Raw genomic sequence first — 15170 nt, forward strand, 5'->3', positions numbered from 1 at the left:
GCATGCAACCAAGTGTAAAATCAGCCATTACGACACGATCAAGGCACCGCCAAAATGCATTTTAGTCGACTAAATCAACTGTAGATTTGGTCGACTATAATCTTATGATATTTAGTCGACTAAAACTAGACAAAAACGAAAACATTTCAGAGGACTAAAATATGACTAAAACTAAATGGAATTTTACTCAAAAGACTATGACTCAAACTAAATCAAAATGTGCTGTCAAAATCAACACCGGCACGCACATGGATAGAAGAAAATGGAAAAGTAGAGTCCTCACTGGCTCAAGCTCCCATAGTTAAATGATTGTATTACCACCGAGGTGACTTTACGAGTGGATTAGACGTTGAAGAAGAGCTTGAAGCGTCACCTTGTTGGTAAAAACAATATCTTAACTATGTGGGCCTGATGTGAGGACAGTACAGAGAAGCTCCACACCTCCAGTGGAAGAATGTGGAAAAAGTCTCTGTTCTGAAATCTGCACCAGTCATGCTTCCAAGAGGAGTTAAGGCATGTTTTTGAGCCGCGGGGAACTTTAAGAAAATTAAGCTTGTACGCTGTTTTAAGCAAAGTGAATTCAGTCTTCAAGGTACAAAATCTAATTAGCATCAAAATGAGGGATAAAGCCCAACTGAGTTTTGTAGCATTCTCCTGCTACAAATTGCAAATAAAAACATCAGCTTACTGATAAGAGAATAAGAAAAAGATAACACATAGAAGTGATCAATCACTTCACTCAGAAGTTCTATTTTTAATTACCATGTTGTTTCCTGGTTGGCTGTCGTTCATGCCTTGCATACTGTGGTCACTCTGATTGGCTGTGGAGATCTGCTCCTTGTCAGACCTGAACAAGGAAACAACGTTGATGATTTCATGGTATTTTTTCTTTAAAACCTTGAAAGATGTTGTTTTCATTCTGATACCGATAAATAAGACCTTAAAGTACACTATGATAGTTCCAGTGATCCACGGCGGAACAAACATCATTAAAACCCATTAAGAACTGGAACGCATCTGTGTCACTTTAGATTTCTTTGGCTATTCAAAAATAGCAGATATACAAGCTCATAGCGCGGCACCGAGTGCCGCGCTATGAGCTTGTAGATCTGCTATTTTTGAAAACTCTTGATTTTTTTTTTGGTTGATTTATAAAAAAAAATATATAGGATTTAGAAAGAAAAAAAAAAAGAATCGCCTCAGGTCTTAATGGGTTAAATAAACATGCTCTGAAAATGCATACCCGTAAGGGTCCATTTGGTTTCATTTTACACTCTCAAGAGTTAATAAGGGTCTATTTGGTTACCAACTCTCCATCATTTAGCTGGGGACCACCTGGGACCTCCGCAAGGACCACTGGTGCTCCCCGGACCACTGGTTGATAACAACCACTGATAGATATACACTATAGACAGACAGAGAGACAGACAGACAGACCTGTAGTAGTCTCTTAATATTCTCACGGTGAAGCTGTGAAGTTGTTGTGTCTCTTCCTGGTACTCGTGCAGGTCTTGTGTGAGGAGGTCGCGGAGCGCGCTCAGGGCCTTCTCCTGGAACACGAGTCGCTCTGACTGGGTGAGATGTTCAGCGATGTGAGCCTGCAGCTCCCTGCGTGTGTGCAACAGCAACTGTAAGGAGATACAACACAAGTAGTCCCAAAATGTTCAGCTCAAGACCCAAAAGAGAAATCGGGACGTTTGCCCGGGATCCAAACGAATGAAAATAGCAGATCTACAAGCTCACAACGCGTCGCTTCGTGGCGACAATATCACATATCACTCAATATTGTGACAATAATATTGTATTGTGACGATAATAACATGTTTCTTTTAAATCTCTCGAAACTTGTCCGCTTGTAGACCTGCTATTTTGCCATTTTCTTTTACTATTTGACTATAAAACTAGAAAATGTGCTCCTCGGAGCACAAGTCTCCGCCAGCAGGTTTCAGATGCTCATTTGCTGCTTCTTCAGTTTGCATAATGGGAGTTAGTTTCATTGTGTGATCTCAGCCTCTCCTGTCTAAGCTATTTATATATTTATATTACATATTGTGATGTCACGTGAAACTGACCAATGTTAGGTGTTCTCAGAGGGACACACACACACGCACGGACGGGTGATTTGTACTGGAAGGTACTGTTCCAATCAAGACTGATTGATCCTTTCTTACCTCACTTCAAATGGCTTTTTGAAGTAACACACCTATTTATAGGATTTTATTTCGTCATGCGTCCCTCTAGCCAATCAAAGGCATTGGTGTCAACATATTGACACGTGTCACGTGGAGCTTGACCAATGTTAGCTTGGCTAGGAGGGAGGTGAACACACAGCGGGACGAAGCGAAAACATACTCTCCGCCTCCGGCGGAGACAATAAGGCTCAAGTGATTTAAAAGCAGGAAATAAAGCACTTTTGCCATATCGCAATATTATGATATGCAAAACCCCAGATGATATCTAGTCTCATATCACAATATCGAAATCAATAATCAATATATTGCCCAGCTGTACTTACAGTACAGGTGTGTAGCTCGTGGTTTCCGTTCAGTTCCTGGTCCGTGTGTCTTTTCTTCTCTTGTAGGTCTGAGAGCTCAGAGGAGACCTGCTGCTGACGCACAGCGATCTCACACAGCCTGGTGACAAAACCATGGGTTTGAGGAGAGACAAGGAAGAGTTTAGCTCCTTCAAATACCCAGTAGATTTGTCAAACAGTGAAATTCATAGCAAATAATGTGAGATGAAATGGGGGTAAAAATCATTGTTAACTCTTGAATAATAATCAAAATCTTCAAAGTAACTAGTAACTAAAGTTGTCAAATAATTGTAGTGGAGTAAAAGTACAATATTTGTCGCTGAAATGAAAAAAAGTATTGAAAATTGGAAATACTCCTTTAAAGTAAAAGTGCCTCAACATTTTATGTAAGTACAGTACTTGAGTAAATGTAGTAGTACTCAGTTACTTTCCACCACTGCATCCGTATGTGAATGTGTGCGTGAAAGGATGAATGTAATGCACATTGTAAAGCGTCTTGGATAAAGGCGCTATATATTGTAAATGCACCATTTACAATTTTCAATTGGCATAACGACTAAACTAGGAGAAAAAAGGGGTAAACAATTGGCTATTCTAGATTTAGAATAGAAAAGGGCGGAAAAGGGCATATAATGCAAAAATACAATGAATGCATATCATTTTAACATAGCTGTCCCTGTGTTGAATGACAGTATTAGTACAAGACCACAGACTGTTACTGTTAGCAACAGAGCAGTTGTTGGTCATTAAGTCACTTGCTCGAGGGCGCCTCCTCAGCAGCAGTTGTTGTTGGAAGGTTGAACGTAACTCATGACATTTTCCCACGCAGGTTTTTTCCCCCAAAATAATTTAAACCAGCAACTCCCTCAAGTCACATGGCTGCTTCTCTGACCCCAAGCCCCCCCCCCACTTACATAACCGTTCAAAAGCATTACATCCTTAAGCAAATACACCGTGTTGTCAAAGACACACAAGCGGTTGATGGCAGCCTGTAATTACTCCTCCCTAAAGTCAGCAACAGGCAAACATTCATGTGTAAACTATGTGACTGGTGGGGCTTTCCTGTGAGTACAGTGGATGCACTTACTTACTGATTGATAGGATTAAGTAAGAACAGTGGATGCACAGGTCACAGAGTACATTTGTACTCTATTCAGAGTTAAATTAACACTAACGATTTTACTCTGTGTATGTGAAGTGAGGAGCAGTGATGGAAGGTAAGTACATTTACTTAAGTACAATTTTGAGGTATTTGTACTTTACTTGAGTATATCCAATTTCCAATACTTTTACTTCTACTCCACAACATCTCGGATCCAAATATTGTACTTTCACTCCACTACATTTATTCGATAACTTTAGTTCTAGTTACTTTGTAGATTTTGATAATTATTACAAAACATACATTAACCACTTCAGCCCTATATACATTTCGGCCAGTTGAAAATAGCCGATCTACAAGCTCACAATGCGTCGCGATGCGACGCATTGTGACCTTGTGGCTTGTAGATCTGCTATTTTCAAAATATTTTTATATATTTGAAAACTTGAAATGGGACATTCTGCATAATGAGTACTTTTACTTTTGGTACTTAAAGTACATATTGATGATTTTGATTACAAAACATACAGTACATTGACCACTTTATACATTTTGGCCATTTGAAAATAGCCGATCTACAAGCTCACAATTTTCAAAAGACTTTTATACATTTGAAGACTTGAAACAGGACATTCTGCACAATGAGTACTTTTACTTTTGGTACTTTTAGTACATTTTTGATGCCAATACTTTTACTCAAGTACATTTTGAATTCCGGACTTTTCTAGGAGTATTCCGGAGTATTTCTACATTGCAGTATTGATACTTATGATACAGTATCGATGCAGAATGACTGCTCAATGGTATCCGTGTGCAGTTTTAAAATATCCCCACTTGAGGGAGCTAAATCTCTGCAACAGAACAAGAACGAGCCCACAGAGAACAAGCAGCGGTGGAAGGGGTTTTGTCTGCTGAAATAGGAAATAGATAGATAGCTCATTTGGAGGAAACCTTTGATGGATATGCTAAGAAATTAACATCAAAATGTAAGGAAAGGCAAATTAATGCAACTGACACGAAAACAACTGCATGAAAAACAAAAGGCCTTAGGGGGAAATTATTAACATTTTGTTAATGAGAAATTCAAGGGTGTCTACTGCCTTTCCTGCGCGTGCGTGCGTGCGTGTGCGTGTGCGTGCGCGCGTGTGTGTGTGTGTCTGTGTGTGTGTGTGTGTGTGTGGCTATGCATGCATTAATGTCTGTACTGTAACTGCCATGTATTGTGTGCATCTGTATAGACGATTGCGTGTGTGTGTGTGTGTGTGTGTGTGTGTGTGTGTGTGTGTGTGTGTGTGTGTGTGTGTGTGTGTGTGTGTGTGTGTGTGTGTGTGTGTGTGTGTGTGCGTTAACAGAACTGTCAAAAGGAGGACTTTTCTTTCTCCATGTGCTTACGGGGGCTGCTGGCGACAGGGTGCACAAACACATAGAGGCGCTGAATGAACTCATCACATCACAACAGATTAGAGGTTCTGAGAGGAGAACACACACTCCAATCAGCTGTCAGAGAACCCATCAAACACTGCCTCCGACAATATGCTCCCTTATCATTTGCCGCTATTCTGTACGTGTGAGTGGGTAGTGTTTGATTGTGTGTGTGTGTGTGTGTGTGTGTGTGTGTGTGTGTGTGTGTGTGTGTGTGTGTGTGTGTGTGTGTGTGTGTGTGTGTGTGTGTGTGTGTGTGTGTGTGTGTGTGGGTATGGTTTTATACATTTATGTTCCATCTATGTCTGTGTGCATTTTTATATCGTGTTTGTCGCAGCGCGATACGCTGTGAGCTTGTAACTCGGCAATTTTCTGTGCAGGTTTTTTTTTTTAAATAAAAGATACATTTTTAATTTATAAACTTGCCATCCTAAAAGTACAGTAAAGAAGCACGTGTGTTTGTCTGTGTATGTGAGTGTGTTTTGATTTATTTATGCAGTCTCCTTTTTAAGCGTCCTATTCTGTAATATATAGCAATTAATATCCAAGCTTTCAGCTAAACTGTGACACACATGTACATTCTATACAGTGAAATAGAAACACACACACACACGCACGCACGCACGCACGCGCCCACATACACACACACACACACACACGCACGCACGCACGCACAAATCCACGCTCACCCTACCAGCTGTCAAGCTATTCTGATTAGGTGCTTACTTACAGAAATGTGTAAATAGGACACTATAATTATACGGATGTATAACAAACACGTTTCACTTCATAATTGGAGGTGAAAAATGTGTGGGTGTTTCTGTGCGCTGCAGTGACACTTTCATTTGGAGAAAAGTGTGGGGTATTTGTGTGTTACTGTAGAGATGCCCTTATGATACACACCGGTTCATATATATATGTTACAGTTGATGTGGGAAATCAGCCACCGGAGCCCGTAACCTATATTGTATAGATACAGTGGTGTAAAAAGTACTCACATGTTTTACTTAAGTAAAAGTATCAAACAACAGCAGTGACTGACAACACACAAATGTGTGTGGGGAGGAATTAATTGTCTTAATGACTAAATTGGGGAGAAAAAGGGGCAAAAACCACAATAATATAAATAATAATAAGCATGTGGTTAAGACGCAGGGCAAAGAAGCATTTTGGCAGAGCAACTATCCTGTAATCCTCTCTCACTGGGAGTGTGATCCTCCGGTCCATGCAGGGTGGGGCAGTTTGTTACATTTAACATGATGTTTTGTTGAAAAGATTCATTAATCTGCCCTAAGGGGTTTGATCCACCTGAAGTCACGGAAAGTGCCAATGATGCAGTGATGGGAATCCTCTCTCTGTGTGTGTGTGTGTGTGTGTGTGTGTGTGTGTGTGTGTGTGTGTGTGTGTGTGTGTGTGTGTGTGTGTGTGTGTGTGTGTGTGTGTGTGTGTGTGTGTGTGTGTGTGTGTGTGTGTGTGTGTGTGTTGGCAAATCTTGAGTTTTGTCTTGTCTTGTTTTGTCTTGTCTTGCATATGTGACAAATATAAAAGAATATTGTAGGATAGAACAAAGAAGAACGGATTGCAGGATAGCTACGGGCAAATCTTACTCTTGTGTTGACCCAGTTCTTTCTATACTCATTAAGAAGTTCTTCAATAGTATTTAAAACTCTAACCCTAACACCCTAACCCTTGAAACTGGAGTTTTTCCTGATGCCTTCCAAACTGCTGTTGTGAAACCTCTACTGAATATAAGCCAGGGTCCAAATACAATATTTGGACTGTGGACTTCTAAGAAATTACCAAACCTCCCCTTTCTAATAAAGATACTTGGAAAAGTTGTTTGTTTCTGGTTCTTCTGGATTTAAGTACAGCATTCTACACAACCATCCAATCCTCATAAATCATCTGAAGCGGGAGGCCTCTCAGAATGTGTTATAAACAGATTCTGAACATTTCTGGTGTGGTATGCAGTATGCATGCACCCTAACCGTTTGGGTCGCCTCACAATTGTACATACTGTATCTGTTGAATCAAACAATGTGGATGCCTTAAAGGGATAGTTCACCCAATTTCTTTTTTCTTCTATTGATTAATCACCCCAAGGAGACTTGAATTCATGGATATTTTTATAGTTTTGTCGCAGTGGACCGGTAGGCAACGGTTCCGGTAGGAGACACAAAGGAGACCTTTTGTGTCTCCTGCCGGAACCACTGCCAGTCATCAAATTATTGGCTTAGGAATGCGACAAAAACAAAAAAATATCCAAGAATTCAAGTCTCCATGGGGTGACTAATCGATAGGAAAAAAGCCTTTTTGGGGGTGAACTATCCCTTTAAGTTCCCTGACTGTCTGTGTGCAATCAATAAATGGATGATCTAGCTGGCACAACTTTCTCAAATGATATGAGCTCTTCAGAATCATTTTAGCTGTTTTCTTACGTTTTCCTTGTCATATTTTAATCTGTTTTAAAGACACATGCACACCGTAGCATAAACGTCAGAGTCAGATCAATTCACGTCATGTTCATATGTATTGAACACCCCATCATACTGTAGCTGCATACACAATGAAATAAAAACATTAAAAACATACGCACACACATTGACACCCACTCTCTGTGAGTGTGTATATCCCTCTTAATCTCACTTTCCCTTTCTTTCTCACATGCACGCACGCGCGCGCGCACACACACACACACACACACACACACACACACACACACACACACACACACACACACACACACACACACACACACACACACACACACACACACACACACACACACACACACACACACACACACACACACACACACACACACACACACACACACAATTAAGACTTAGGATTTTACTGTGCAAGGATAAATGCCTAAAATAATAAAACAATCAGACAGGCAGAGACAGGCTGGATCCTTTGAGGTTGATCCTTGGAACTGAACAGGCTGATGTTCGGATATACAGGACAAAATCCCACAGTTTGTGTTGTACCTGTTCCACAACAGTTGCTGTGACCAAACCTCACACCACACCACACCACACCACCTAAAACTACATCTAGTCATGTGACCAGACCTCCCACCACAACATCATAACCTATATTAGTGGTTCTCAAACGTTTTAATTTCACGGACCCCCCATAACTTACAGACCTCAAAGTGGGATCCGGGGACTCCCTGGAGCCTGCAGAACCGCGTGGGGCAAGCATTCCCAACTTGCATCGTTCCCCATTTACATTGTTCCCAACTTGCGTGCTGCGTGGTCACCGGTACATATTTAATATGTAAAAGTCTTAAAAAACGTGTGTGTGCGTGTGTACATGTGTGTGCGTGGCTGCGCGCGCGTGTGTGTGTGTGCCTTACTGTGTGTGTATGTTGGTGAGCTCCTGCTCTGTCTGACTGTGTAGCTGCTGGAGGTGAAAGGTCAGCTCCTGGCACTCTACAGTGTATCTCCAAACACCTCCTCTGTCTGAGACGTCCTCAAACAACACACCCTGAGGAGGAGAGAGAGAAAGAGAGAGAGAGAGACTGTTCACTTCAAGCCGACATATCGACATATTACCAACATAAAAGAGCTTGTGTTTTCAGGCCAGGCCCATCCCGACTTGATCTGATATCATTTGCATGCACACTGAAAATCCTCAGTGTTAATAGAACTCTGATCGCGTACAAATGGAACCAAATGGAGTTAAATTAACACTCTGGATTTTGCTGTGTGTCCATAAAAATAATTATCCATCCATCTGTCAAACATAACCTTCAATTAAATAATGAGGGGTGTGGTCATGACAGGTTTTTGTCTGTTTTTGTTTGATGCAGGCAGGTTGAGGTGTTACACGTTGGCAGTGGTGTAAAGTAACTAAGTACATTTACTTAAGTTTGAGGTATGTTTTACTTTAGTGGAGTATTTCCAATTTTCAATACTTTTACTTCTACTCCACTACATCTCTGAGGAAAATATTATACTTTTACTCCTACAACTATTTGAAAACTTTAGTTGGGCTACTAGTTACTTTTTAGATTTGTATTACTAAATATACATTAACCACTTAAAGGGGTAGTTCACCCCCCAAATAACTTTTTTTCTATTGATTACTCACCCCATGGAGCCTTGAATTCATGGATATTTTTTTGTTTTTGTCGCATTCCTTCCTTTATTATTTGATTATAATAAATTTAGCCCCATTGATTCCGGTAGGAGACACAAATGCATTTGTGTCTCCTACCGGAATCAATGGGGACACATTTATTATAATCAAATTATTGGCTTAGGAATGTGACAAAAACAAAAAAATATCTATGAATTCAAGGCTCCAGATGGTCAGTAATCAATAGAAAAAAAGTTATTTTGGGGGTGAACTACCCCTTTAAGCTCTATATATTTCAGGCTATTTGAAAATATAAAATTGCAGATCTAAATTTTTTTTTTGCAGATCTACGAGCTCACAACGCGTCCGGATGCTTCGCGTTATGAGCTTGTAGATCTGCTATTTTCAAAAGATTTGTATACTTTTTGAAAACTTGAAATGGGACATTCTGCATAATGAGATGAGATGAAGATTTTAATTTTTACAGTGCACATGACCCAGAACGAAAGTATGAACTCTGTATTTCATACTTTCACAAATATTAAAAAATGTGCGTTGTAAGCAGTGGTGGTGTTTCAATCCTGTCTAGGGGAAGGATGGATTGCGACATAAAGTCGGAGAGCCAACTCAAGTAAATACTACAAAACAAAACAAAAAATGCTCCAAAACTTTACTTAAGTACAGTACTCAAGTAAATGTACTTGAGTTACTGTCTTATATATTATAGATAGCTGATCCCAAAGGCATCCCAAAGGCCCACCTGGACTTGTCTCACTCTCAAGGCCCACCAGTGTGCCTCGGGACACTGTTTGAGAACCACTGTATCTGAATCTGCTGTATATAGAATATACTGTGAAGTTGTTTACACTAAGTTAGGTGGCAGCTACTGAGGAAAAAATGCTGTTGGTGTATACAATATACCAAGTTTTTTTTAATGCACATGTACATTTGATGATGCTCTTTTTATTCTCTTTTTGCTATTTTTTGCACTCTTTCTTTTCTTTAAATTTCTATAATTATTCTGTTGTTGTTATTACCTATGCTCCTGCATTGTCTGAAGGAAGCCAAACCAAAATAAGTTAGTACGTATGTACCTGTACATAAGATGTAACAATAAAGAGCAAACTTGAACCTTGAACCTTGGATTATACTGAATGAGAGACATACTGAATGAGAGACACAGGCACAGTGAAGAGTGAAGAAAGACAGATAGAAGACAGATATGTCTTCACCAAGGACAAGTGAAGACAGATATGAAATTAAAAGGAAATGACAGCATGTCTGGGTATAAAGTCCTGTTTTGTCCTGACTTGGTTGAATGAAGGGAATAGGTCATGATCTAATCCTTTCCACACTGAGTGACTCATGGACTCACAGACTAAATCACATTCGTCATGGCTCTCTATAGCAGGGGTTCTCAAACATATTCATGTCAAGGACCGCCCCAAATTGATATGTACAGTATTTTGATTTTGATTCTACACTGTCTCCTTCTTAGCTTTCCTACTGTGTGTCTCTCCTACGGTGTCTCCCTCTTAGCTTTCCTCCTGTCTGTCTTTCCTACACCGTTTCCCTTTCAGCTTTCCTACAGTCTGTCTCTCTTTCAGCTTTCCTACGGTCTGTCAAAAACAAGCATGTTCATGCTCTCTTTGTAAAGGGATATCCTGGCTCTAGATGGTGAAAGATAGGAGGGACGTGAGAAAGAGCAACAAGTGGAGAGATAGAAAGAGACTGGAGAGAAATGTAGACTGCAGTAAAATCCTCAAGAGTTCATTTATCTATTTGTAACTCGGAGTGTACAAATGTAACCAAATGGACCCTCCACTTGGTTATACTTGTACACTCCCCACAGTAAAATTGACACTGAGGATTTTACTGTGTGAAGTTGGGCATTTGGTGATGAATAGCTGCTGTTGACTGATCCACATGTGAACCCACATGAACCGACACATCAACAGACCCGCAGCCTCCAACTGAACTCTGGTTTCTCCACTCCATTTCTGTTCTAAGCTGCTGATAATCATCATATGAGTATTTTTCTTTTAGAGGTGTCATGCTATCTGTCTGTCTGTCTGTCGGTCGTTTATACTTGTAGAGAACAACAGAAGTCAGAGAAGGAATAAAACTAAAGTCATGTCTTTCAGGTACAGTACCTGCCAGTCTTCAGCGGCGGAGTTCTGTAGGATGTGAACTTTGTCCTCTAGCAGCTGCCGTAGTTTGTCCAGCAGTGGAGGAAACACCTCTTTGTCTGTGTGAATCCTTAATGTCTGGAAGGAGAAGGAGAGACAATTCAACCGATTGGACTCTTGAAGGTTAAAAACTAGGACATTATGTGGATCTCGGGATCCACACATAAGACACATCATGGCTCCAATGTGGATCTCGGACTTGGCTTCAATGTACAGCACAGATGTGACATTCCAAAGTTCCAGAGACCCCCGCTAATGGCACTTCAAGTGAAACATCAGTGAATTGTCCAAGCATTGTCACGGACAAAGGAGGGGATTTGCCAAGTGTGAAACGGTGCCAGGTGCGAATTGGCCTCTTTTCTCTCTTAGGCAAATCAGGCACAACAAAAGGGGGGGGGGGGCTTTCAGGAAAAGATCAGGAAAAGTGAAGAGAAGTGGTCAGATGCCATGTCTATATATCTCAGACTTTGATGTGACCAAACATATCCATGACGTTGACCCAAAAATGTGGGCAAGGATTCAGCGAGATCAAAGCCCCAATGACTGTTATTTTAACAAAAGAACTACACACTATTCACACATAAAACACACATCAGAGAAATAATGACAGTGTTCTTCCTGGGTGTGGAAGCTTAAGAATGTCTGGAATTAATGGTATTAAATTAGTAATACTACTAGTGGAAGTAGAAGCGGTAGCGATGGTGGTAACAGAAGCAACAGCAGTTGTTGTAGTAGTAGCAGTACTAGCAGTGGTTCCCACACTTTTTGTCTGCTCAAGATCCAAAAAAGAGAACTTTAGTGTCTCCCAGGGACCCAAAGGAGAACATTAGTTTCTCCCCGGGACCCTAACATACAAAAATATCATTATGAATTAACCACATATATGCCCTGTTTAAAAAATATCCCCATCTAAAAGCTCACACACACGCCACGGATGCGACGCGTTTTGAGCTTGTAGATCTGTCATTTCCAACGCGTGACACCATGACCGAGCATAATTAAGCATTTAGATGTGGCCTGAATTTGACCTAATAAGCCAACCTATAACTGTCAAGTAAGAAATCTAATCAGTTTATCACTAAAACAGTGTTTTGTGTTGTCTCCCATTAAGAAGCCTATACGTTACTGACTCTATACTTGATATAATGTTTTGACACTGAGAATGCAATCTTCATGCTATAAGGGCTAACTTCAGTCGATACCATGTCTTCACAAAGACCAACTTTATTTTTACCGTCACATATTTTTTAATAAAACAAAATCTTCCCAGCCCATTCCAACACGTAATCATTAAAGATGAAATAAAGACGATATAAATTAGCTCACCATCATTTAAACATTTCATAATATTAAATGTAGCTCACTTTGCCAACACTATTAACCACTGAGCGTATACTCTACTGTCGGTATAACTTACTAATGAAATATTCTAGGTATAAAGTGCATGTTGTGATACTCACTGCAGGCCTCAGAAAGGACAGAGAACCATTCATGATGAGAGACGGACTGAAACTAATTTACCAAGCCAGATGAGACCCCAGGGGGAGTGTGTGTGTGTGTGTGTGTGTGAGGGGGGGTGTCGATGCTTTTGTGTACATGGTGATGACCCTAGTTACAACCTTTCCACTGACCACAAAGAAAGAGACAGAGATTGTTTCTGTGTGTGTGTGTGTGAGAGAGAGAGAGAGAGAGAGAGAGAGAGAGAGAGAGAGAGAGAGAGAGAGAGAGAGAGAGAGAGAGAGAGAGAGAGAGAGAGAGAGAGAGAGAGAGAGAGAGAGAGAGAGAGAGAGCAGGATAGTTAATATCCTGCCATGGTTTGTCTGCCTGATTGATCAGTTTACTTAGGAGTGTGTGTGTGTGTGTGTGTGTGTGTGTGTGTGTGTGTGTGTGTGTGTGTGTGTGTGTGTGTGTGTGTGTGTGTGTGTGTGAGATGTGAGAGAGAGAGAGAGAGAGAGAGAGAGAGAGAGGAGAACTAAACTAGAACATTTTAAACCTGCAGTCTGTAAGTTTTATATCATACATGAGAGGCCACACATCTACAAGACGGAATCCCCACTTGGTTAGGATAGTGCAGATATTGCACTCATGAGCTTCAGGCAGTACTACTTGTCAACCAGTAAGTGTCCTACCCGACACCAGGGTCTACATTTCTCAGTGGAAGAGTAGGGAGACCACCTCCAACCACTGCAGGTGTACTACATAATATTGTATTAACATACTCTATATATCATATTATGTTTTTATTATTATTGTTTTATTCAGTGCTTTCTGATCATGTTTATAGGCTTTTATTATTGCTTTGTGAATGGACTATGGTTTATATGTTGCTATTGTCTCTTGGAAAGCGTGCATCCATTTATAACCCTGCGAGTGTACAAATGTAACCAAATGGACCCTCACGGGTCCATTTGGTTACATTTGAACGCTCTCAGAGTTAATTTCTCACTGATGGTTTTAAAGTGTATCCGGGGGCAGTACCCAGCTGTAGGGTGTCCCACCCAGGCGAGGGTGTGTTTGGGTGGGTTCGAGTTGTCAGTCTTGGTTCAAGGTTTGATGACTGTGGCTCGCGGCCAAGTGTGACACACCTTGATAAGCAGCCAGGTATGAGGGTGGAGATTCTCTCTCTCTGTCTCTCACACTCTCTCTCTCTCTCTCTCTCTGATCAATTCAAAAACGTACTGTTACAGTTTTGTCAAAGCGCCGTTAATATTGACAAGGTAGTAAGACACGTTTTCGCAATAATAAATCCAGATAAGACAATCCAGAAAGCCACACGCAGTCCCCCCCCCCAACCAACACACACACACACACATTAAAAAGTAAAGACAAACAGATTCGGTTGGTTCTCTCTCTTCATGTTGGGTTTCACGACGTCTCTCTTGTGTCTTGGAACAGGAAGGAATGAGTACTGTACGTGAAAAAGAAGGACACAATCTTCCAGATGTAGAAGAAGATCTTCCACGTGAGATGAAGATCATCTTCCACATGTGAGGTGCACCATCGTGTCAAAGCTCTAACAGGACACCGTTCGCCACGATTCACACTTCGTCGATACACCTGTGTCGCCTGTGGAAAATAGCCGACCTACAAGCTCCCAACGCGTTGCGGATAAGGGAGGATAAGGAGGCTGACATCAATAACAGACCGCTGTCTAATCAAAGGCTCAGAGTACCTGCTCATATCGATCTGCTAAACATTGCTCTCAAGATTGTTTTTGAAAACATTTGAAGCGAGATATAGACAATGCTATAACCGAATATTGATTTTATTTCATCAACACTTCCCGTAGTTTTCCAAGGCGAAGCGTTGCACTGGACGCACCTGGCTGGCATAATTTTTTATGGACTACTTACGTTACCGTAAACAATGAAATCCGTCGTTTTGTTCTTGGTCAATTTATTAATTTGGGTCAATTTATTCATTTATTTATTAAGTAGCCATGTAATAAGCAGGATAATCAATGGACCCAGACCCAGGGTCACGCACACGCACACGCACACGCACGCGCACACGCACACGCACACACTACGATAAACCCAGACCCAGGGTCATTAGACCCAGAGGGGTCTTCATCACCTTGAAGGGGTTTATTTCTCAATAATGACCTGCTCCCCATTGATTATCCCTAGCTTAGTCAACTGTCTCCTCATTTTCACATTGACAGATGGAGAGCCTTCTCAGATGTTTTATCTATTTCTCACCTAACTAACGGCTCTGTCAACTTGCCACACAGCAAATTTCTTAGTGATAATTTCAGTACTTGGAAAAATATAAATAAACAGTGTTTGGGAAATTTACATTTACAATATTGTTTGTGATAATCAGAGTTGAACTT

General features: G+C 40.8%; 1 protein-coding gene across 1 annotated transcript in view; it reads right to left on the reverse strand.

The window, feature by feature from the left end:
* LOC308078926 (uncharacterized protein) overlaps positions 1-15170 on the reverse strand; it is a gene marked incomplete at its 5' end in the record, with an annotated part of 54082 nt that overhangs the window by 21652 nt on the left and 17260 nt on the right. Inside the window, 5 exons of the mRNA XM_080420267.1 lie at positions 763-847; positions 1438-1628; positions 2516-2633; positions 8422-8552; positions 11300-11413. Of these exons, the coding sequence (XP_080276393.1) occupies positions 763-847; positions 1438-1628; positions 2516-2633; positions 8422-8552; positions 11300-11413 (639 nt within the window). The remainder of the gene's footprint in view (positions 1-762; positions 848-1437; positions 1629-2515; positions 2634-8421; positions 8553-11299; positions 11414-15170) is intronic.

The sequence above is a fragment of the Gymnoscopelus braueri genome, assembly GCF_963280865.1.
Source record: "Gymnoscopelus braueri genome assembly, chromosome: 22".
Classification (NCBI taxonomy): domain Eukaryota; kingdom Metazoa; phylum Chordata; class Actinopteri; order Myctophiformes; family Myctophidae; genus Gymnoscopelus; species Gymnoscopelus braueri.